The following is a 25,884-nucleotide window of genomic DNA, read 5'->3' on the forward strand; positions in this document are numbered from 1 at the left end:
CATTGACAGGGTTGCAAAATCAAAAACATTGTTACGGGGGACCCTGTTCTGAAGGACCAAGGGTGGAAGTCTGTCCATGGATTCTCACCAGGATTCTGAAACCAAGTTGCTTTCTATACAAGTTTTCTATTCTGATTAATGAGAATAATTTTAAGACTCATTCTCACATCTTTTTTATCTAGAAATAGGAATCCTTCTGTATATGTAGCTAAAATGAAAGCAGTAGTCATTTACAGCAAATGCTCCTTTTCACTCGCCCTTGTCTCCTTCTCCATCTGCCTGCCTCTCTCATCAACGACAGTGGTTCCTGAAAGCACAGGCTGCTCAAGCTGGGACAGTCTCTAGAACTTTTTCATTTTGCAAAACTGAAACTCTGTAGCCATTAAACAACAACTCCCCTTTTCTCCCTTCCCCTAGGCCCTGCTAACTATCATTCTTCTTCCTGTTTGTATGAACCTGCCTACTTTAGATACCTCATACATGTGGAATAATATAGTATTCGTCTTCTGGTAACTGGCTTATTTCACTTAGCATAATGTCCTCAAGGTTCATCCATGTTGTAGCATGTGACAGGATTCCCTTCCTTTTGGGGGCTGAATAATATTCCACTGTATGTATGTACCACACTTTGTTTATCCAGCCATCCATTGATAGACGCTTGGGTTGCTTCCACCTTTTGGCTGTTGTGAGTAGTGCTGCTGTGAACATGGGTGTACAAATATCTCTCTGAGACTCTGCTTGCAACTCTTTTGGCTATATACTCAGAAGTGGAACTGCAAGATCATATGGTAATTCTACTTTAATTTTTTGAGGAACTGCCATGATGTTTTCTACAGCAGCTGTACCATTTTACAGTCCCACCATAAGGATTCCAATTTCCTCACATTCTAACCAACTTATTTTCTGTTTTTTTTTTTATATAATAGTCATATCAATGGGTGTAAGGTGATATCTCATAGTGCCTTCGATTTGCATTTCTAGAAAATGCAATTTTTTATGATGTAAGTTTACACTTTCAAGGCAATATCAGGAATAATATTTGTACAACTCAGCACAGAGATAACTATTGGGAACAAAACAGAAATGTGTAGCTAAATTCTTCACAGACTTGCTATTCATGTTCAGACGTTGAAGCATAGTCTACATATCTGTATTAGGCAAACTCCAGGAACTTAAAATGTAATAGTGGGACAAGACAGAACAAACACATGCCTAAGAAACAAACATCTAAGAGAAAAGAGGGTGCCCCAGCAGCCCATAAATAGCTGGAAGCTGAGTGACCAGTGAGGTGGGGAAGGCATGCTGGGTCATTAATATAAAAAGGGGTTCTTAGTGGAAAGCAAATCATAAAATATTAAAGTGGGGATCAGCCTCAGAAATTGTCTTCTCCAACTCTATTTCTTACAGGTGGGGAAAATGAGCCTCACCCAAAGTGAAGTGATTTTTCCCAGGATTATACAGTGCATTTGTGAAAGCGCTGGCCTTGCAATCCTGGCTCCGAGTTCCAATGTTGACTATCGGCCCCTTCAGGAGGTTACAAAATATGTTCAGAAAGTCACAAAAATAAACATGCTCTAAGTGAGAACCAGGGACTTCCCCAGTGGTCCAGTGGCTAAGGCTCTGCACTCCCAATGCAGGCGGCCCAAGTTCGACCCCTGGTTAGGGAACTAGATCCCACATGCCGCAACCAAGAGTTCGCATGCTGCAACTAAAGACCTCACATGCCGCAACTAAAGACCTCACATGCCACAATGAAGGTTGAATATCCTGCGTGCTGCAACTAAGACCTGGTGCAGTTAAATAAATAAACAAATGAATAATTTTTTTAAAAAATCAGTGATGGAATTAAAAAAAAAAAAAGTGAGAACCAGATCTTGTTTTGGACCACTTCATTGCCCATACCTGGGGTTACAGGAGCTACCTGGGGTTGACCAGTCACAACTGAAATTAGACTCTAGTGTAGCAGCTGATTACTAAAGACTGAAGTCCTAGCCCCAGACAGTGTCCATCCTTCCCTCAAAGCCACAGCTCTACTGGTGCAAGCTCAGCCTTGGGTCCTCTTTGTCTCCCTGGTGAATTTTACAATCAAGGCAAGTTCATCTATTTAACATCATATCTTCTTTGGTCCCATTACCAGTGTTTAGCTGCTTTCTTTCCTAAGAATTATGAGTGGTGCTAAGGCCCAATACTCAACTATAATTTGCTTCCTCTGTAATTTATATTATGCTGCAATAAAATGACATAAGCATCTCAATTTTTCACTCTGGTGAAACAGCTGGAGACTCTAAGCAGAGATTTGAGCTGCCTATTAACACTGCAGTTTGGCATCATTTCAAGTTTTAAAGCTTAGATGTAATTTCCTAATTTTTAGAAATAAATCCAATACACATACCATAAAATAAGCATTTACACCTATATACACTACAGAACGATAACTAAGAAAACATACAGATGACCAAAAGCACATGAAAAGATACTCAACATCACTAATTATTAGAGAAATACAAATCAAAACTACAATGAGGTATCACCTCATACCGGTCACAATGGCCATCATCAAAAAGTCTACAAACAATAAATGCTGGAGAGGGCATGGAGAAAAGGGAACCATCCTACACTGCTAGGGAGAATGTAAATTGGTACAACCACTATGGAGAATAGTATGGAGGTTCCTTGAAAAACTAAAAATAGAACTACCATATGACCCAGCAATCCCACTCCTGGGCGTATATCTGGAGTAAACCATACTTCAAAAAGATACATGCACCCCAATGTTCATTGCAGCACTATTTACAATAGCCAAGATATGGAAGCAACCTAAATGTCCATTGACAGAGGGATGGATAAAGATATGGTACATATATACAATGGAATATTACTCAGTCATAAAAAAGAATGAAATAATGCCATTTGCAGCAACATGGATGGACCTAGAGATGATCATACTAAGAGTCGTAAGTCAGACAGAAAGATAAATATCACATGATATCACTCGTGTGGAATCTAATTTTTAAAAATGATACAAATGAACTTATTTACAAAACAGAAACTCACAGATTTCAAAAACAAACTTATGGTTACCAAAGGGGAAACGCTGTGGGAAGGGATAAATTAGGATCTTGAGATTAACATACACACACTATAAAACAGATAACCAACAAGGACCGACCATATAGCACAGGGAACTCTACTCAATACTCTGTAATAACCTATATGGGAAAAGAATCTGAAAAAGAATGAATATATATATATGTATAACTGAATCACTTTCCTGTACACCTGAAACTAAAACAACATTGTAAATTGACTATACTCCAATAAAAAAAAAAAAAGATAACTAAAAGTATCTAAGTTTCCTTCCCACTCAGAAAGGGAAAGACAGTAATTGACAGAAAGGGAAAGACAGTAATTGACAGAAAGGGAAAGACAGTAACTGATTTCCGGAGATCACTGCTCACAATCATCATGAGTTACCCTAAACTGGTGTTTGGCAAGCATGCCAAATGGTCATTCTAGAAAGCTAGAGTCAAGAAATCTGGTGTAGGTCTTGCTATTAATTAAAATGCTCTACTCAATGATTTCACCTAAGTGTCTTTGCCCCTTAACTTCCAGCATATGAAAAATGGGTATAATAATAAGCTTTTGGAACCAGAACATTTTTCTCCTAAGAATTATATTTTCTTTCATTCATATTGCTTTAATGTTCATACATATATCCTACTATGCAAATTACTTTTCCAAATTATGAATCAGTCCATATGCATCATGCAAAATGTTCAAATCTCTATTATCTCCACTAAGATGCTTATTCTACTTTAGAATCTTTCTGCATTTTTACATTAATATGAATAAAGTAAATAGTATTTCTACAAGCCTCATATTTAATAAATATATTTCTTTGGGGATGTTATGTAACATGAAATAATTACATATCAATGTAGTACTTTTTCAGTTATTTTTATGTAACATCGAGATAAGGTTTTTGCACAAAAGACTGGTTTTATTGAAATAAATTTTACATGAGCTATGGACAGTCAATTTATGCGAAAGCCCTCATTTCCCCCCTTTTCAGATATATTTTCCATTTGGCTGTATGTAACATACACTGTAGCATGAAATAAAATTCCAAAATCATTCACGTAGTACAACTAATAAATTTGCATTATATTTGTAAAGTGTTATAAAGAAAAATACAATTGTTTGAGGTTCGGTTGAAGTGATTTCTCATTTTCCTATTCTTTCCATCTCTTAACCTACTTCTCAGAGTTTGTCTTTAACTTGAAGCAGTACTCTACTGAAGCATTACTATGTGACTTTAGACTGTTCTGCCTGCTTTATGTCTGTTGAGGATAAAATATTTAGAGTTATGATTAAACCCATTAAGACAAAATATTGGGTGTCTATTAACCCCTCTGGGGGTAGACTGGTTCTTCAGATAAGAAAATAAAAATCACTCTTCATTTCTAGCCCAGATTAACTTCTGAAAAGCCCAAATGGCTCGACCATGTTATACAATATGGTAGCTACACTTGGCTATTTAAATTTAAATGTAATTAAAAATTTAGTTCTTCAGTCACACCAGACACTGTTCAAGAGCTCAAGAAGCAGATGCATCTGGTGGTTACTAAATTAGACAGCACAGATGCAGAACATTTCCTTCACTGCATAAAGTTCTACTGGACACCACTGGGCTAGACCATATAGGAGTCGATTCATATATAAATATATGTGAAGATATGCATTTTTTCCATCTTAGTCACAAAACCTACTTGTTTAAACTTAGCTTCAACACATTCACAATCCTGTTTATTTTAGTCCAAGATAATAGAATAAAAATAGATATTTGTACAATTTCTCCAAATCCTACAATGTGATATCAAAGTTCAAAGCCCTGTAATGAATACCTTCTTTGCCAGTGTAAATCCAGTCTCCTGAGCTCCCTCTGGACCGCAGCGTCTTGGCCACAGGCAGAGTTCTCCTGTGGTACCTGCAGAGAAGCCTTGCTAGGGACTCCTCATCAGTGTGGACTAGTCATTCCCACTACTTATATGGCCACCTTGGAGGACAGGTCCCTGGAGGCAAGGTCTCTGCTCTGTGCTCTGGCAGGCGCCCCAGAACCCCCAAGGGGCCCACTCAAGGCAGGCTGACCACCCATGCAGGCCACGCAAGGCTTCCCAAGATCCCCAAGGGGCCCACTCAAGGCAGGCTGACCACCCACGCAGGCCACGCAAGGCTTCCCAGGACCCCCAAGGGGCCGACTCAAGGCAAGCTGACCACCCATGCAGGCCACGCAACGCTTCCCAGGACCCCCAAGGGGCCCACTCAAGGCAAGCTGACCACCCATGCAGGCCACGCAAGGCTTCCCAAGATCCCCAAGGGGCCCACTCAAGGCAGGCTGACCACCCATGCGGGCCACGCAACGCTTCCCAGGACCCCCAAGGGGCCCACCCAAGGCAGGCTGACCACCCACGCAGGCCACGCAACGCTTCCCAGGACCAGCCAGGCCCACACTTGCTCCACTAGGGACACCAGCACACCATCTGAGCCCCATGCCTGGGCAGACAATCCAGCCCTTCTTTCTGCCCTCAAGGTCCAGATTATACCTAAAGTCTTTCCTGAAAGCCTACACTTGTAAAATATAACTTAAAACATGAAAATAGCCATTTGTATAAACCCAAGGAAAACTGTCCTCAGTAAAAGAAATAATGCATTAAAACTCTTTCAAAATAACAAAATAAAAAAGTCTCATCTGACTAGTCCAGTATAAATACTCTTCTCACCATCCCTTTATCTCCAGATTCCTGAAAACAATGCAATCAACTTCAAATTTTGGTCTTTAAGTGATAATTTTTAAAAAATAACACATTTTCTAAAATATTAAATGTGCATGATTTGGAAACAAGTGTATGCAAATGAACCTTTAAATGTCAATATATAAACCCATTTATCAATTCTCCAGTCCACAGAGAGAGGTACTCACATATTTGAAATTTGAAAATCATCTTTCCTAACAACTATGACCATGGTTTCTAGACTTTGTCTTTAAGCACAAGCCATTATTCCTCTATGACATGACCCACAACAGGAAGATTTACAGCTCCACAAGTCAGGAAAATTCTGTAGTCTTCTGATGGATGGCATCAAAGCTGAAGGCTGAAAGATACTTTAGTGGCATAGCTGGGAACAGATTCTGTAACAAAAAGAAAATATATACTCAACCATTCCCATTTTATTATGAAGTGTAACTATGTCAAAACACAAATTATTGCCACTTCATACTTCAAGTATAAATGCATTTATTAGAACTAAGTCAACTACCGCAAATGTATAGTCTGGCGTTAGAGATATTTAGATCTAAGAAGAATACATTATTATTAACTCTCATTCTTTTGCAATCTTTCCAACCAACTCACACAGCTACATCAACATCTTGGAAACTGTATGATCCTAAAATAATAAAAGTTGACAAAACAAAAATAGATGGCCAAGGATTTGGGACTGGGGATGCCAGGTGGAAGGGAATACGGTTTACAAGAGAAGTTTGGACTATTCCTAAATGAAGCACCATCTTATTAATAACCCTTTTATCATACTTACTCTTCCAACTGGTTACTCCCCACTCTCTCTCTCTCTCTTCACAGCCAATTTTTGTCAAGGTATGGTCTATACCAATAGTTCTCAAGGTGTGTTTCTCAGACTCAAGGCATCAGTATCACCTGGGAACTTGCTAGAAATGTATTTTCTCAGGCCCCACCCAAACCTGATGACTCAAAAACTCTGAGAGTGGGGCCTGCCGCTGATTCTCATGTGCACTAAAGTTTGAGAACCAGCGAGGGGCTTCACTTCCTCATCATTCTTGAATCATATCAGGTTGGATGTCCATGTAGACTCACTAAATCTACTTTTTTTCCTTAGAGTGATGAACTCTCTAACTCAGACATTAGTCTTATGGGGAAGGAGGAAAAAGAGAGAAGACAACATGATGGAGAAAAAAGAAACAAACTTAAAAAAATTCAAAGCATATGTCCAGCATAAGTTGAACTATTAAGAAATCACCATTTTCGCAGGTCAAAACCAGCTGAATATTGGCAATATCATTTAGTTCAACCTACTATGAATATGTGAAGTATAGAATTATGATAATTATTTAGAAATAAATGAATGGAATCAAAATCTATCATTACTAAAGTTAACTTTGAAAATCAAATTATTTTATTGCTGGCCATATAGATCGAAAGATTAATACTTATTTTCTCTAATTTGTTCTTGCATTTTTATATAATAGCACTATAATACAATTATGAAGAAACGCATAAAATACAAGAAGGTTTTTCACAAGAGGAAAGTTATATGACCCAAAGATAAATTTTGATAAATAAATGGTTCTGTTATTTCAGTTTCATGTTTAACATAAATTTCTAATTTATTTCATAATATTTCAGCATGCAAAATTAGGGATGGACAAACAGATTAGAGGTAACTATATAGAAATTTTCTTAATCTAATTGAAAAACTTTTAATTTGCCAATAAATGGTATTTTTCATTAATGTGATGAGACATGCATGTTTTCTGAGTGTGACTGATGGAACCTGCCCCCAGGTGCTTGTCTTCAAAGTCTTGGGGGCCAGGGCTACCTCCTCCCTAAACCCACATGCGTGACATCTTTCTTTCAGGTCTGCACCCGGCTTATCAGGAAAAGAGACCTGAAAAATTAAGGGGTAACTTGCAGGCATCTACACCCAGAAAAGAGGTGGGGATTAGGGCTTCCCTCGTGGCGCAGTGGTTGAGAATCTGCCTGCCAATGCAGGGGACACGGGTTCGAGCCCTGGTCTGGGAAGATCCCACATGCCGCGGAGCAACTGGGCCCGTTAGCCACAACTACTGAGCCTGCGCGTCTGGAGCCTGTGCTCCGCAACGAGAGAGGCCGCGACAGTGAGAGGCCCGCGCACCGCGATGAAGAGTGGCCCTCGCTCACCGCAACTGGAGAAAGCCCTTGCACAGAAACGAGGACCCAACACAGCCAAAAATAAATAAATAAATAAATAAAATTTAAAAGAAAAAAACTTTCTAAAAAAAAAAAGAGGTGGGGATTAGAAGAACAAAGGCTGATTTATGCCTTTTCCTGTGTCTAGACGTGACAGAAGGAAGGGGTTCTAAGGCTTCTGAAACACTTCGGAAATAGCCACTGGGGAAAACACTTCTTTCTCAGCCCTTTCCTGAGGTACTGTGACCGCCCTGTATCTTCACCACCCTATGGGAAACCAAAACTAATTGCATCTACTTACTAATCTGCCATCTTGTTTCTTCCTTTTGTGATTTTTACGTAGGTGTACCTTTATTTATACGAGATGACATTTTTTAAAGTTGAATTTAAATGGATTTTGACATGGAACCTTCTTTTCCCATTAACTAGAATACTGTTTTATCAATATCATTTCATTGAAAAGCCATGTAAAGTTAGTAACACAATCTTCACATTTTAAGTGCTGTTTCCCAGCCTCTCTGTCACATGGTTGTAGATGTATTAAGCATGCTAATGCACTAGGAAAATTTCATTATTTAAGGAAAGGCAATGTACCTTTTTTTTTTTTTGGTAAATACAAAAATAATTTACAAATTATTTTTATTTATTGGTTATTGCCCCTAACCAATTAACTTTTTTTTTTTTTTTTGCGGTACGCGGGCCTCTCACTGTTGTGGCCTCTCCCGTTGCGGAGCACAGGCTCCGGACACGCAGGCTCAGCGGCCATGGCTCACGGGCCCAGCCGCTCCGCGGCATGTGGGATCTTCCCGGACCGGGGCACGAACCCGCGTCCCCAGCATCGGCAGGTGGACTCTCAACCACTGCGCCACCAGGGAAGCCCCCAATTAACTTTTTGTCAGTTTGACTTATAGCAATAAATGTGTTGCATGAGTGAATGGAATACTATACACTCATTTTAAATAATTTTGAATATGAGTAACCTACCTCTTTCTTTAAGATCTTCAATATAGGCTTTCATAAATTCTTTATCAAAATGTTGGCGATCTTGTTCACTTTCCATCGTTTCATCTTGACACTGGGTATTCTCAATAGGATTGTCTATAAGACTTACAAATCTATTCAAGAGAGTATGGAAAATATCACATTTTCACCTATGTATTTGTATTGTGCAAAAATCCTCTCAGAAGAAGTCAAACTTTGTGGCATTAAATCCCAAGTTCTCACTTCTTCTTAGAAGTCACAGCTAACCACATAATATGTGTCACCAGTGGAATTCTACTGTGCAATAATCCAACAGGATTATGGAGTCAGTTTACAGCAGAGACTGTACAGAGGCTTGATGGGGAAATGACAGTTACTTAGCCACAGACAGAGGACAGCGGGCAGGAAGCCATGAGGTGAACAATAACATTTAGTGTCCCCGTCATATACGAGTCTTACTATGTTTGTTTGATATTACTCCCAATTAGTGAAATCAAACTCTAAAATGATGTGGCTACATTGAAAAGGACTCATAAAATCACCACCAAGAAGGTATTTAAAAGATGGACTACATCAAAAAAATCTAGAAACAATAAATGCTGGAGAGGGTGTGGAGAAAAGGGAACACTCTTGCACTGCTGGTGGGAATGTGAATTGGTTCAGCCACTATGGAGAACAGTATGGTGGTTCCTTAAAAACCTAAAAATAGAACTACCATATGACCCAGCAATCCCACTACTGGGCATATACCCTGAGAAAACCAAAATTCAAAAAGAGTCATGTACCAGAATGTTCATTGCAGCTCTATTTACAATAGCCCGGAGATGGAAACAACCTAAGTGCCCATCATCGGATGAATGGATAAAGAAGATGTGGCACATATATACAATGGAATATTACTCAGCCATAAAAAGAAACGAAATCGAGCTATTTGTAATGAGGTGGATAGACCTAGAGTCTGTCTTACAGAGTGAAGTAAGTCAGAAAGAAAAAGACAAATACCGTATGCTAACACATATATATGGAATTTAAGAAAAAAAATGTTATGAAGAACCTAGGGGTAAGACAGGAATAAAGACACAGACCTACTAGAAAATGGACTTGAAGATATGGGGAGGGGGAAGGGTGAGCTGTGACAGGGCGAGAGAGAGTCATGGACATATATACACTAACAAACATAAGGTAGATAGCTAGTGGGAAGCAGCCGCATGGCACAGGGATATTGGCTCGGTGCTTTGTGACCGCCTGGAGGGGTGGGATAGGGAGGGTGGGAGGGAGGGAGATGCAAGAGGGAAGAGATATGGGAACATATGTATATGTATAACTGATTCACTTTGTTATAAAGCAGAAACTGACACACCATTGTAAAGCAATTATACCCCAATAAAGATGTTAAAAAAAAAAGATGGACTACTGTGACAAAAAAAGAAGCTAAAGGAGACAATCTAAAATGGCATTTGATCTAATTTCTTCACAGTTTTGAAAGATTCAACAGCCACTGACCCATCCAGGCCAGCGGTGATGGGAGTGCTGAGTATCCGACCAGGGAGCCCTGGTGCCTTCAACCAGCAGGTAGCATTTGTCCAGAAATCCTCTGAGCTCTACCTCCCCATGCCATTGGCCAAAAACTACAAAATCCTGTAAGAAGGCACCAGAACTTCTTGTTCTTAGAGTACGAGAACCATCTAATCTGGTTCCTGAGACGGGCACACAGGCTCCAGGTGCTTCTTGCTCTTCCCTTGTGTCTGAATGGGTCTCTACTGGGCTCTTTGTCTACTCACTTTAAAGGTGTGGATGAGTCACTAAGGGCTGTCGGGAGCTCCACCAAGTGGTCCCCGCTGACGACTAACAAGGTGAGCTTCTTTAAGTTAAGCAAGGCAAAGGGAAGATAGGTCAGCTTGTTCTTATACAGGAGAAAGGTCTGCAGTTCTCGTAGCCTAAGAAGATGTAAAAGGGATTAGAACACAAGAACTTAGCCTCATAGCAAGAAAACCAAAGTAAATTATAAATAAATTCTAGTAGGAAATCCCTAGTTAGTTTATTTTTTAAGTGACTCATAAGAATAAACTAACTTTACAATTTAAATGAATAAAGTCATGCCGGGTGACATGATTTGGGTTTCTTTTTTAAGTTTTTACTGACTTAATTGACAGTTAAAGGCAGAGATATAGCAGCAGGATAAGCAAATTACACAATATAAAGTAGGCCAAGATGGAACTTAAAAAATCAATATATTCAAGTGTCTACTGCATTCCCAAGGGTTAACAGGTCATGGGAAAGAAATCATATTAGAGTTGGAGTGAGAATAAACAAATTCTGGCAACATATTTCCTTTTGTATGTCTTGAAAACACAGTTACTCTTCTCTCATCATATTTTGACTTTAAAACAGGAGTAAACCTGCAGAGTGAAAAGGAAATGAGAAAAACATGCTCCAAATATGTTTTACTCTGTTTTCCATTTTGTTCTAACTCAGTGCCCCTCTCTCTAGTTTTTTCTTTCATTCATTTTCAAAATTTTGACTGATTCCACAAAATATTTCACAAAGTTCCCCTTATGTTTCAAACTAAAACAATTCCCACTTAGCCTCATAAACCAGGGAAGTATCCATACACATCATATGTACCAGGAGTAGAGAAAGGTCATATGAGACAGCATTTGGGACCAAGCCATTTTCGGTTCCTATGTCCCAATAGCTTACTTATGCTACTTTATAACGAAGACTGTGGATTCCAGGAGGCCAGACAGTTTGTTTCATTTACCACTTTGAACCCAGCCCACTCTCTGGGCCTGCCTAGTAATATTGGTAGAATGAATGAATGAAGGAATCGTATATGATTTAGTATAATAGCTACTTTTTAAACAAGAAATAGCTGTAAGGATATAATCTGAAGACATTACTAAGTATATCAATCAAAGCAGTAAATGAAACTAATAAAAATTATCCTGATATCCCAAATAGAATAATATGTTTTGATTCTGTACATAATAAATTTACTTTTCTACTTCTGGGGAGGAAAGGAAAGTTAATGTTCCATTCTATTGAGAACTAAAGTAAATTAAAGATGTGTTCAAACTATATACATACATATATATATATATATATATACACACACATACACATACACACACACACACATATATATATATTGACCAACACAGGTCTGAACTGTGCGGGTCCACACATTACAGTACTGCACGGGTCCATGGTTGGTTGAATTCACAGATGCAGAGGAGCCCCAGGTACGGAGGCTGACTACAAATTACATGCAGGTTAACCACCTCGTTGTTCAAGAGTCAACTGTACATGTATATGTATGGTGCAGACTGGGAATTGTCTTATTCTATAAAGAATCAAACTGATTTCCTGGAAACAAGAAACTCTGGAAAATTAGTTGATCTCACAGAACATTCACGTGTTATGCATGTTTAAAATGTTAGTGACTAATTCATATACCTCACCTTCAGAATGCAAGTAGCTACCTGTCTATGTCTTGTGGCAGGTCACTCAGGTTATTGTTGCTGATATCCAACCACCGCAAATTAGACATCCGCAGGACACAGATCGGGACACTGGAAAACTTGTTTGCTGAGATATCTACGAATGAAACTTGCTTCAAATTACTTAACTAGGAAGGAATAACAAAATATTCTAATTACTTTTTAAGAGTGGGAATTAAGTTCAACTAATAATTTTGAGATTGATGTCTCTTCCCAAAGGCATTTCTATGAACATATGCAAACCAGATCAATATAGTATGTACGTTGAGCATCTACTAGGTGTCATTCACTGTGCTACACGCTGGGGGTGCTAGGATGAAAAGCACACAGTGGCTGCCCTTGAGGAGTTTATACTTTCATAAACAAGCAATGCAATTTTATGTAGTTAGAACTAGTGTGAAGTTTCCAATTTGCAATGTTCAGTAACACAAAGAAAGAAGTGGTTAATCTGCCCAGCATCACAGTGAGGTGAGGGTCAGAGGTCAGGAAAGATTTCACAGAGAATGGAGTATTTGAATTGGGTCCTGAGGTTCCCTGACAGATGGAAAGGTAGGGGAGGAAACTCCAGGTGGGGAACAGCATGTGCAAAGTCAGAGAAGACAGAAAGTGCAAGCCTCAAAGAGTAGGATGACCTGGGGAAGACTGTCTTAATGGGCTTTGGCAAATCTTCAGAAGACTCACATGTGAACCGGTAAAGTGATGTGGCAAATGATCAGAAATCTCCCCTGTTACTCTGAACGGCGTGCCCAACAGGACTTACTCATGGAGTGGACATGGGGCATGGGAGCAAGAGAGGTCAAGGGTGAGTTGGCTTGCTTCCAGCCTGCACATCTGAGAGAGGACTGGGTCCCTCTCTCAGATGGGGAGGACTGGGGAACGAGCAGCTTGTGTGGGGAATCCTGAGTCCTGGCTGTGCACCCTCACCGGGACCACTGCCCAGCATTTCCTGGGTGACATGGGTGCTAAGAGCGGAAGTGGCCTCTTCCTCCCACCCGGAAGTTTTCAGGAAAGGAAAAGAATACGCCTTCTAGGACTAGATAGAATCTGTGGCCACGGCCTTGTCAGAGCCTCACCAGTGATACTATTTTTAGCCTATTCATTACCAGCAGAATTTGTGAGATCCATCTCTCTCTTCAAGCACAAGAACCTGTTTAGTTTTATCTGGCAATAAAAACTGTTCACTTTCATATGTTCTGTTTTATCAGAAAAGTAATTTAAAATCATTTCCCCAATGAATACAGACACAAAGAAACTAATGGGTATTTTTAAATTAATGGAGTTCTCAAATCCTATCTGTAGAACTGCTTTAGTTATCTATAAGTTTTGTTACGAGTATATACATTTTTAAATTTTATCCCCTGTATTTATTTCCAACTGTTTTCAATTTATTCCTCCATTATGGATAAATAAATCAGGATCTGCATTACAGACAACAGGCATCATATATTAAATAGGCATTAAATAAAAATATATTGCATGAAAATAGGATTTTTTGTCTAGTTTTCCTTTGATAGCTTTTTTGAACTTAAATTCAGGTTGTGGCCGAGTGTAAGAACATTTTTAAAGACTTGATAATAGCTGGTTTAGGGTGATTAAAATGTCAGGAAAAGTCATATAAATAAAAATGAATTTCATCTTTTAAAATTCTTCCCCATGTTACAGACCATTCCATGTCATAAACCAAATAAAAGTAAAAGTGCAAACATTTTCTTTCTTACTTCAAAGGGGAGCTCAGTTAGTTCTAGATTTCCAGAACAATCCAGTTTCTCTAGATTTTCACAGTCTCCCAGTTCTGGAGGAATGCTCTTCAGACGGTTGAAACGCACATTGAGTTCCTTCAGGTTCTTCAAACGACCTGGCATCAGAAAAAAACAACATGCATGGTGTAGGTCCATTAAGGTCTTTTAAGGACAAAAAGCAAAACGAAGATGTAAAACATTTGTATAAATGATGGTGGGAAAGGCATTAAACATAATTCTGTGTTTGATTTTTAAGCACTCTGATTGAATGTCTGCTCATCTTTTATCCTGAGCATTTTGGTCCTTGCAGAGCATTTTTTCCTTTTTCTTTATCTGTTTAACCCTTTGTGAAACTACAGGCTAGGTGAGTGTGGGGGATTTGTCCCCTATGTAGACTGGGTCAGGGGCCAGCACCCACAGAGTGCAAACCCCTTTGAAATCACATGATGAATGAAGTAACAGGCAATGGCTTTGAAATGGTCCAGTTCCTAGGAAGCACAGTGACAAGCTATGGCCTATCGGTGGACTCTAATGGGAAGTGAGCTAGGTACTGAAATACACACAAACCTCTATGTACGTGCTAAATGACTCAAACAAGGAGTCATTGTTTATAGGCTGCATGTAATTCATTTATCTTTGGCTTCAGATTTGCATTTACTAATTATGGTGTATTGTGCTTCCTAAAGAATATGCTTTAAAAAAGCCTAAGTCCATTTCACAGGCAGGAAGCGAACACACTAAGAATATCAGGCAATAACTGGATTGATGGAGAAACACTGAATCCCAATTCTGTCTTGATTGAATAAATACATGACCAATTCCAAACTAGAAACTAGCACAAGAGTAAATATATTTAATATTCCAAAAATCATGTCACGCATGTTCTAAGGCATTGAATACCTTAACATTCTTAACCTAATTTTAAAAATTAGAAAACCAAAATTATTGTTTCCTTTTGTGGAGCAGGCACTCAAAATACAAATTTCCTGACATTTTATAAATGAGAAAGGGAAACATACAAAGACAGTGTATTGGAGGCAGGGCCACTTCTGAGTCCACTTTGGTGGTCTCACTGTTAGAAGACAATGGTGATGCTGTGGAAATCAGTGGCCTCTCTAACTTACCCACCTGTTATATATACACTGCAACCTTACAGTCAGCTATTGGTGTCAAAATAGCAGGATGGATATGGAGGCTGATAAAAAAATAAGGAAAAGACTGCTTTTCTGGGGAGGACTGGAGAGCATGTGATCAGACTAATGATCGCCACAGCCCCAGCTTCTGTAAGACAGTATATTGCACAATCCTTCTTTAAATAAGGAAAGTAGAAGATTGGCATAGATGGTGTGAATGTTCTAAGCTGTCTAGTTTCCAGACACAGGAGAGTAAACTTATCTATTAAAGAGTTACCTGATCTGGTTGATGGAGGCATTTGCATTAGGGACACATTTATACCAACTGTATGTGCATTTATCATGAGGGGATGCAAAGAGAAGATGAGGTAACTGGAGAGAAAGCTGTATATGAGCTCCTTCTAGCTAGCTCAAAGAAAAAGTAACTTTCCTAGCTCAGAGGAAAAGCAATAGCTTTAGAAAGTCTGTCTCAAATATAACATTTTAATAATGTATAGACAATAAGAAATTATATATGTTTGTATTCAAATTGTTGTTCTCCATGCCACTTATTTCCACAATGTCTGATCTCATTATAGAAACACTACTTTTTCTTTCTCAACATTCTGGTAAGAACTTGGCATTATTCATCTGAGATGGGCTCAATTGTCTCCATCAGACGTGGTGAACAGCATTATCTTCAAGCACCATGAGCTTGAGGTTCTTGAGAAAACAGTCTTTCGGTGTGACAAGGGTCCCACGACACAAAAACTAAAATAAAACGTTTAAGGCACTGCTATGGTCTGAAAATTTGTATGTTGAAATCCTAATGCCCAAAGGTGATGTTGTTAGTAGGCGGGGTCTCTGGGAGGTAATCAGGTTTGGATAAAGTCATGAGGATAGAGTCCCCACGATGGGATTCATGCTCTTGTAAAAAGATCCCACAGAGCTCCCCAGCCCCTTCCACCATGTGAGGATTCACCGAGAAGTCTGCAACCCAGAAAAAGGCCCTCAGCCCGCCATGCTGGCACCCTGAGTTCATACTCCAGAACTGCGAGCAATAAGTTTATTTTGTTTATGAACCACCCAGTCTGTGGTATTTTTTTTAAAGCAGACTGAACAGACTAAGACAGGTGTCATAGCTCCAGCACGTTATATTTCTAAATAGCTAATGAGTCCATCCCTTCCTAGAATGTTCCAGGATCTTTTCCAACTGAAATGAAATCTCCCTACTTATAGCCCATTCTCCCAAGGCCCTCAGACCTAATTTCCAGAGAGGGGACTATAACCCAACTGAGGCACCATTTGTTGTCCAGAGGCTTCTTGTTCCTAGAGCCCAAGGAATACCTTAAGGAATGTACATACTTTAAATTATTTGAGTAAACATTCTTAAATGATTTCAATAATTAGCTATTTTAAACCCATTTAATGATACTTTCTCAGGAGTTCCACAAAGGAGTTAAGAGGACCACCCACTGCCATGCTTAATTCCTTGATGTCAAATGTCAGAAATAATTGTCCTGATAATGAGAAAAAGAACACCCCATTTGGTGACCACTTTCCCCGCACCCCCTCTGCTCAGCCAATACTCAGTAGTTCTCTAAGGCAGCACTATAAGAGATCCAACTCCACCTCCTTTACAAAATACAGCCATTCAACAGAAAAGAGCTCAAAACTCTTCATTCCCATGGTCCTCTTTCTTGACTATCTCATCCTGTAGCTGAGTTTTTTTAAAGTATTTGCCCAAGTTACTCAAAGTCAGACTAGAATCGTACCTTCAGAGTCTCAGACCTAGTATCCAATTACTTAGTTTAAATTTAAAATATTTGAAGAACAAGTTAAATAAATCATGCCATAATCATCACTTAGCCATTAGGGAGAATGACGAAAGTTTGGATATTCTAATATTGAAAAATAACATTTATGTAAAGACAACAATAGAGTGGTGGTGGGATGAATTGGGAGATTGGAATTGACATATATACACTCATATGTATAAAACAGATAACTAATCAGAACCTGCTGTATAAATAAATTAATTAAGTAAAATTTTTTAAAAACTTAAGAAAAAGACAATGATGATGATGATGATGGAGGTGGCTAGCAAGTGTTGGGGATTTATCTGTTCTAAATGCTTTCTTTGTATTAACTATTTAATCCTTACAATAACCTTGTGAAGTAGGTACGATTATTATCCCCATTTTACAGATAGGGAGACTGAAAACCAGTGAGTGACCTGCCTAAGGTGACCTGCCAGTAAGTGAAAGACCCAGGCAGCCTGACCCTAGAGTCCACCCCCACCTTCATGGTACGATAAGGGGAAACAAGGCTTAGGCTGGAGAACATGCTGTAAGCCCTTGTATGTAAATATGTTTAGCGTGCATATATTTTAACATATGTGTATATAAATATTTTAAACATGCATATATATTTTAATACATATTTATAAATAGATATGGCTACAATGTAGATATCTAGAAGAACATGGGTTGTGTGTACAATTTTTTTTTTTTTTGCAGTACGCGGGCCTCTCACTGTTGTGGCCTCTCCCGTTGCGGAGCACAGGCTCCGGACGCACAGGCTCAGCGGCCATGGCTCACGGGCCCAGCCGCTCCGTGGCATGTGGGATCTTCCCGGACCGGGGCAGGAACCCGTGTCCCCTGCATTGGCAGGCGGACTCTCAACCACTGCGCCACCAGGGAAGCCCTGTGTGTACAATTTTGATACCCAGGAAACTGTTAACAATCCTTACTGAGAGAGTTGACTTTACATTTTATTCCTTTCTAGAATGTTTAAATATTTTGCCCTGCTCATGACTGAGGGTTATGGGGATGATATGTCTCCAAGAACACTTGAGTGTCTTAGAAGAATCATAACAACTATATGCCCAGCACAACTATGTGCCTCACACACAAGACAAAGAGAAACAGTGATGATGATCGCGTGGACTTCACTTACAGTGAAGCAAGTGAACAACAAAATGATTGAAAATAATAGAACCTTGATCAAATTAGTACAATAAACTAAACTAATCAGTGGACTAATATGTGGGAACAATATACTGTTATCTTATGTTTACAATAAATATATTATTGCATGTTTATTTCTAAAACTAATATGTGGGAACAATATACTGTGTCTCATGTTTACAATAAATACATTATTGCATGTTTGCATTTCTAAAACTAAAAGGAAGAAAAAACAAAAAGTTTCTAAACACAGCACCGCTCACTCATGAGACTTGTTTCTGAGAAACTGGCAGATGTCAGTACTGCTGAGTTACACAGGTGAGACCCTGGCATCAACATCCAGAGGGGACGCCACGAACCAGCAGCTCTGGGAACACCCAAAACAGCCCGGCCCAGCGACTTCCTGCGGCAGCAGGAGGAGGAAGAATTCTCAGTATTGCCTGCTTCCCAGACAAGGGGCCGGAAGGCTCCAGCTAAGCAACATACCAATTTCAGCTGGAAGACAGGAGATTTGGTTTTTTGGCAGATCCAGAATCCTCATGGCTTGAAACAGCTCGATATACTTAGGAATGATCTGAATCAGGGTATTGCTTATGTGCCATTCTTTCAGGTGCGTCTGCTCCTTCAAGGAATCTGGGAGCTCCTGGAATAGAATGGATCCCATCGATCAGAACTAGCTCCTCCGTATGTCGGAGTTCAGAGGCAGAGCACACAGAGCCAAGGAAAACGTGCATTTATTTCAGAAACAAGAGGGGAGAGAGCATGGGTGAGAGCTTACCTGCCAGCTCTATAGCCATTCCAAAAAAGAAAGCAAGATGCTGCCGATGTCATTAATTTCACACTAGCAGATTAGCCAAATTTCAAAAGGGCCATGAATTCATGATTCTATTAAAGTCAAATGCCGAGTGAACACTGACAACCAGGCTCCCACCCAAAGCTACACATGTATTATTTATTTACAACATATGGATTTAACATTTTCTAAAAATAAAATCTGGCCACGTCTTAGATTTTAAAATGTGTGCTGCATTTCCCTTCCTCTGTACTAATCGCTTTTTTTTCTTTCAGCAGACATCTTTTTTTTTTTTTTTGAAGTGTAGTTAATCTACAATGTTGTGTTAGTTTCAGGTGTATGGCAAAGTGATTCAGTTATACATATATACATAAAAGAATATATATATTCCTTTTCATATTCCTTTCCATTATAGTTTATTATAAGATATTTAATATAGTTCCCTGTGCTATACAGTAGGACCTTGTTGTTTATCTATTTTATATATAGTAGTTTGTATCCAGCAGACATCTTTTGAGCCATGTTATGTCCAGGCAGACTCATGTTTGGCACTAGAGATACAAGAAGGAATCAGGCAGCTCTGAAACTAATCGCTTTTTAAAATATTTGATAAACACCTAATACTTGCTGTGCCAAATTTCTAAATGTTTTTATGAGTCTTTAACAGGGAAAGAGCCCAGAAGGACAGTGTGGAGACCTGGATGCCGAGCCATGTTCTAGGGGCACCCCCTCCCTGGGCCCTCACTTCTGAAGTGACAGAGAGGAACTCGGCTGTATCCAGGGCCTCCCCTGGCTCTAGTGTTCTGGGATAAAATTGTAAAGGTGTTGAGAAGTGCTTAAGGCTTTAGAGGGGGCTATTTGTCCAGTTGAAGAAATTCAGTTCACAGGATTACGAGCCCCCACTGCAATGAGGTATGCTGAGCACTGAGGGACATGCATGTCCCCTGACCTCATGGAGCTGAGCACAGCACATCAGCTGCAAAGTGGGGCAGGAATGTGCAGGGGAGAGGTCGGGTGGGGTGGAGGTAGCAATCAGAAGGTCCACAGTGACCCTTGCTTGCTATCTGGTGCTTATAATGGGCTTTATGATCATTGCTATTGGGTATGTGGATTAAGCTTTTAACTTGCAAAAGTACTTTCACCTTAAATATGCTTTCACGTAACAGTACCATAAGATAGGCAGAGTGGGCATGATGAAGGCCCACTTAAAAGAGGGACACTGAAACCCAAAGACATTTAAATGGGTCACTTAGAGTAAGAACAGGCTACATAGTTTCAGGAACTAGTACAAAATGAAAATGCAGGCCCCTTCTAAAAATTAAGAACTTCAAGATGGTGACAGCAGAGCATTACATCAAGCACAGGGCCCCTCCCAGCATAGGGCCCTGTGTGACTGCCCCCAGCACCCGGGCCTGGCAAACCCATCTCGGCACCTCCTCATCCTGATCTGAATGCAGCCCACACCAGATCAGAGGGCTGCCTCCTGCCGCTGAGACAAGATGACGAGCTGGGGCATCAGGGAGCTGACCCTAGGTCATAAAAACACTCTCTCTCTTTTTTTTTTTTTTTTTTGCGGTACGTGGGCCTCTCACTGTCGTGGCGTCTCCCGTTGCGGAGCACAGGCTCCGGACGCGCATGCTCAGCGGCCATGGCTCACGGGCCCAGCCACTCCACGGCATGAAAACACTCTCTCTTTTGAAGCTTCAATTATGAAGTGTCTCATAAATAACTTCTCTCATATTGCTCTTCCAATAATGGCACACTTGGAAAGGTTATTATGCCTTCCAAAATTATATCCATAACTATTTTTAATAACGTGGGAAAATCTTAAGATAGCGTGTTAAATAAAAATAAAAGGAACGGGGTAAAGATGGCAGATTGAACACAACACAGACACTTTTGCTCCTCTCTAAAATTCCATGAAAGATGACAGTAAAGGAATTCTTTTTTGAAGATTTAAACCTTACAAAGGGTAAAGAGAAAGAGAAGGGAGGCAGCAGCAGGAAAATGCTGGTAGCTGGAAAACTGGAAGATGGTAACCCACCTCCCTTGATCTGCTCAACCTTAGACCAGCAGCAGCAGGAACAATGAGACACAACCTGAACTTCTCGCCAGAGGCTCCCGAGGCTCAGGAAGTGGAAGAGCCGGGCATGTCTGGAGGTGAGAGTAGAAGGCAGGGCTAAAAGGAGGAGGTCAAGTTCAAAGTCTGCCCCCCATCCATGTCACAGAACTACTGCCCCTGTAGAAGACTGAGGCTTATCCACTGGAGGGATTAAACAGAGGGTCTAGATTGGGGACCATCAGGCACATCTAGGGAGGGAGGCAGCAACCACAGGATGAGTGATGGAAGCTGAGACTTCCCCACCCAGCCCTCCTCTCTGTCCAGAGCACTGGCTGCCAGGCCTGTCCCTGCCTGCAGGATGTGAGGGGATCCTCTCTGTGGGCACTCACCAGCTGCAGACAAATCATAAATATGCACTCCTGGGGCGGGGGGTGGGGGGAACGTGCTGGAGACATGGGGCTCCATAGCAACGCCCTCCGAAAAACGAAGCCTTCACCTGACACACACTTGGAGCTTCCAGTTTCTCAGTGCTCCCGACACCCTGTGTCTCCAGACCTCCCAGAGAGTCCCAACATGCCAGACCAACACAAACACCCCAAAAAGAAAAAGGAGACTCTGAAAGATGGAAACTTCCTCCAAAAAAAGCTATCAATCCCAAGATAAGTAAGAACAGCCCCCATGAAATGAAAACAGGACAAAATTTTTAAAGGAAAATTTAAGACTCATGCATAAAAGTAGAAATATAAAGTCACATTACAGGACTCATTCATTCACAAAACAAAGAGACAGCTCTTGGAAATTAAAAACTTGACAGTAGAAGTGAAATTTTCTATTGAAAAGTTGTTCAGTAAAAGTAGAGAAATCTCCCTGAAAGAGCAGGGCCCAGGGCCTGGGGTCTTCCAGCTCACAAAGAATGCCTGACCCCCCGACACCCCCATCCTAATCGGGTACCCAAGTCATAGGTCACAGCCCCACAGCCGCTCCAAGGAACCCCAGGGGAGCTCTCCCCACCCAGTTCCCAAGACCCCAGAAACTCCACCGCCCTGTCCACCTCTTGCTGACCTCCTGCACAGGCCAGACCTGCTGCCTGGTGAGATGTTAGAGGCCAGAACTCCCTCGCTGCCGCGAGCACTCTAAGATGGCGAACATCCTTTAATGGAGCTTTTCACTCCTTAAGCAGAGGCAAGACTGAAACACAAATCTCTCTGGGGAAGGAAAACAGCAACTGAAATTCATAGTAATGAATGCCTGAGGCCCCAGAGTCTTGCCTTCGGTGGGTACCCATGAGGATAAGGTACCAGCTCAGGGAACCGAATGCAGGGGACAAGAAGGCTGTAAGTAATGAAGACAACATCCACATAGTTCACCCTGGGGTCTCCCTAGCCTGCTCATAACCCTCTTCCTATCCCCCGACCACACTAGGCACTCACTAAATGCCCTTTAAAGTGGTTTTCCAAAGGTGCTGTGAGCCGAGAGGACTCAACAGGTTCCCCAAGCGGGCTGGGATGGTGTTTGACCACGGCACACGAGAATGATTTACCAGTGGTATTTAATTAGAAATCCAGACAGGCCCTCCTTCTTGCCCCAGAAAAGGCAGTATCCGTGTACCCACTGATCTCAATGATGCAGATGCAGGAGAAAGACCACCAAAGAGGTGTCAGTCATAGTCTCTCCCAGTCTTATAGGGCTGTGTCGCTAACAAGATAGTGTCACAGAATATCTGCTCGTTTAATCCTCACAACAGCCCTCTGAGGGGGTGAAGGCAAGCATTAGCACCACTGAACAGGGAAGGAGATAAAATGTATACAAATGGAGCAAACAGCCTCAGGTCACACGGCCAGTAAAGGGTCACCCAAAATATACGGTCTCCCAGTCCAGAGTCCTTTCAGCCACAAAATGGTGGGATAAAAAGAGATGGAGAGCAGGTCCCAGCAACTCTGTCCCACTGAACGGAAGACAGCCCGAGCTCATTTGTGCCGCCACCCAGCGCACACACACCATGGGCTGCTTCAGACAAGAAACATCAGAGCACAAGCAGCCCCGAGATGCCTCTCCAAGCCAGCAGCAACCTGGGGGAGTGCGAGCAGGAAGCACCGTACACACCCGAGGCAAGAAAGAGGGCACATCCTTGTCCTGGCCTCAGAAACTCGGAGGAAAACTGGCTGAAGGGTCTGCGAAATTCCTTTGCGGCTCTACACTCTGTGACAAGTCAGCAAAGTCACCGCCCACAGAGGGGTGTTAGGCAAGTCAAGTGCTCAGAGCATTAAAAAAAAATAAGAAGGCAAGAAGTTCTTTTTAATGGGCGGGGAGGGGTGGCGAGGAGGCGGCAGAATCGAACTTTTTTTTTTTTTTTTGGCCGCACCCCGTGGCTCGGCGGAATCTTAGCTCCCCTACCAGGGATTGAACCCGCGTTCTCGGCAATGGAAGCGCGGAGTCCCAACCCCTGGACCGCCAGGGAATTCCCAGAATCAAGCATTGCCATCCTGAGGAGCCGCTGGGGTCCCAGTCCCTCGCAGCGTCGTAAGGATCCAAGGGGATCCCGCTGCTCTTTTCAAGACTGCACAGTCCTTCACCGCGGAAAAGACGCGAGAACCCGGTTCAGAGCCGGCAGTGGCTCCTCCGCATCCAGGGGAAAGCTCTCTAAAGACAACAGCAACAGCGTGCACTGGGCCAAGGTCAACGGCCTGAGCTCAGCCTAGCAGCAGACGTCGGCCGCAGCGCTGCAAAGAGCCTCGGCGTGCTGTAGGGACCGAAACGCATGGACTCACCTTCCAGTGCTGCCCCGTAAGTTCAAACACAAACTCACTGCTCCGTTTCTCTCTCTCCTTGGAAATTGCACTCTGCCTTGCGAGGGAGTTCCTTTCAATCTTGTCCAGAAGCCTCACGCTGGTGTCTATGAAGCCATTCTTGCAGTACGCAGCCTGGGGGATGCCCTTCCTTCTGCACTCGGCCACGAAGTTCCACTCCTCCTTTATCCTAAAACGGGCAGCAGAGGTCTCGGTTATCTCCTGGGGAATCGCCATCACCTGCCTGGAGAAGTCAGGAGGGCCACCTGGGCGCAAGCGCAAGCGCAAGCGCAGTCCTTCTCATCACCTGCAGTTTCCCAGCAGGAGACAAGCCCTCCCCTCCACTTCCGCCCCCTCTCCGCCCCTTCTTTCTTGTTTCCTCTGCTGTGGTGGATATGGGGTGTGGGGGAAGCTTAAACCCTCAGAGTTGTGAAGTATTAGCAAATCTGACTTTAAAAGTAGAGGAGGTGAGTTAACATGGCTAAAATTTCTACCAAAATTACCTATGCCTTTGATTAATTACAATATCCCTTGATATTATGAGGTGACACCCAAATTTTTCAAAAATGCAAGGCCAGGGCTTCCCTGGTGGCGCAGTGGTTGAGAGTCCGCCTGCCGATGCAGGGGACGCTAGTTCGTGCCCCGGTCCGGGAAGATCCCACATGCCGCGGAGCGGCTGGGCCCGTGAGCCATGGCCGCTGAGCCTGCGTGTCCGGAGCCTGTGCTCCGCAGCGGGAGAGGCCACAATGGTGAGAGGCCCACGTACCGCAAAAAAAAAAAAAAAAAAGCAAGGCCACAGGAATCTGATGACCTTTCAGGAGCATATGGATAGAAATATACAGGCAGCCCCAGTTTATAAAATTCGACTTTAGAAGGTCATCCATCAGCCACCTTGGGAAACTTCACTCCTGCAGATGAACCTGTTATTCATAAACTCCAGTTCCAATCTGACACTGGAGCTGGCCCAGGACTCCTCAGCCTCCCCATCACTCCCAGCACCTTCTTGTTGCTACTTCTCTGACATATTATTCTATAGTTGTCTTATCCCCCCAGGTTGGTCATAAGCTCCATCATGATGGACTACGTCTTGCTGCCCTCCAGATGCTCATGCCGTCATTAGAACAGTGTTTTGCACCTGGGGGCCTTTCTCCATGTAGAGATTTGATATCTGCTTGGAGCCTTTAACAGGTTGACATTCTATGTGGTACAAAAACAAGGTTTGTTGTGGTTTTCCTTCAAATCTATCACACAGAGACATTGTCTCAAAATAAGGTAGCCTGCCTTGGATAGGAACTTGGTGCATTCCACACTCAGGAAGGCATCTGGGCCCTACACAGCCCAACTCAGGGACTTGGTGACAGGCAGTATCCCAGGCTTCTAAAAGAGGGCTCTTTTAGAAACAGGCTGCTAATGCAGCCCTGGTCTCTACAGGGCCTGAAGCAATACAAATGCTGAATAAAACAAAACAAAACAAAAAACCCTGTAGTAGAGGGTCAGTCCTAGTATGGAAACTCTCAGGTGGTACCCGAAGGAAAAGTGCACTAGAATCGCAGGAAAGCCCAGGAGCCAAGTGGTCAGGAAAGAGTCTGGGGCAGAAACATCTTTGAGGACTGGGCATGTGGAAAGTCCTGGCCTGGACTACCAGGCACTGTCAATTGTAAGAAGAAACATAAGGCTGATAAAAGCAAGAGACTGGTGGATATCCTTTTTCTGGAATACTGGAGACTTAGTGGATTTCATCTGATCCTATAGGGGTACGCACTTTTGTCGTTGACTAAGCTATTTTACAACTCGGCAGAGATTGAAGTTAACTTGTAGACAATTGATAGCAATACAAATCATTCTTGTCTACAGACATTCTTGTCTCTTGGTGTTAAATACATCTATATGCTGATGACGCACAATTATATATCTCCAGCCAAGACGTCCTCAATGAATCCAGCCTCCTTGCCTCCCA

General features: G+C 41.8%; 1 protein-coding gene across 2 annotated transcripts in view; it reads right to left on the reverse strand.

Annotated features, from left to right (window-relative positions):
* Positions 1-3,941: 3,941 nt before the first annotated feature.
* LRRC2 (leucine rich repeat containing 2) overlaps positions 3,942-25,884 on the reverse strand; it is a 37,490-nt gene continuing 15,547 nt past the window's right edge. For both annotated transcript variants that reach the window (XM_067754121.1, XM_067754120.1), the window contains 7 exons: positions 23,910-24,117; positions 18,773-18,929; positions 14,185-14,321; positions 12,449-12,594; positions 10,748-10,903; positions 8,970-9,100; positions 3,942-6,190 (listed from right to left, as the gene is read on the reverse strand). In XM_067754121.1, coding sequence (XP_067610222.1) covers positions 6,141-6,190; positions 8,970-9,100; positions 10,748-10,903; positions 12,449-12,594; positions 14,185-14,321; positions 18,773-18,929; positions 23,910-24,117 — 985 coding nt within the window. In that variant the 3' untranslated portion in view covers positions 3,942-6,140. The remainder of the gene's footprint in view (positions 6,191-8,969; positions 9,101-10,747; positions 10,904-12,448; positions 12,595-14,184; positions 14,322-18,772; positions 18,930-23,909; positions 24,118-25,884) is intronic.

The sequence above is a fragment of the Pseudorca crassidens genome, chromosome 10 (assembly GCF_039906515.1).
Source record: "Pseudorca crassidens isolate mPseCra1 chromosome 10, mPseCra1.hap1, whole genome shotgun sequence".
Taxonomy (NCBI): Eukaryota; Metazoa; Chordata; class Mammalia; order Artiodactyla; family Delphinidae; genus Pseudorca; species Pseudorca crassidens.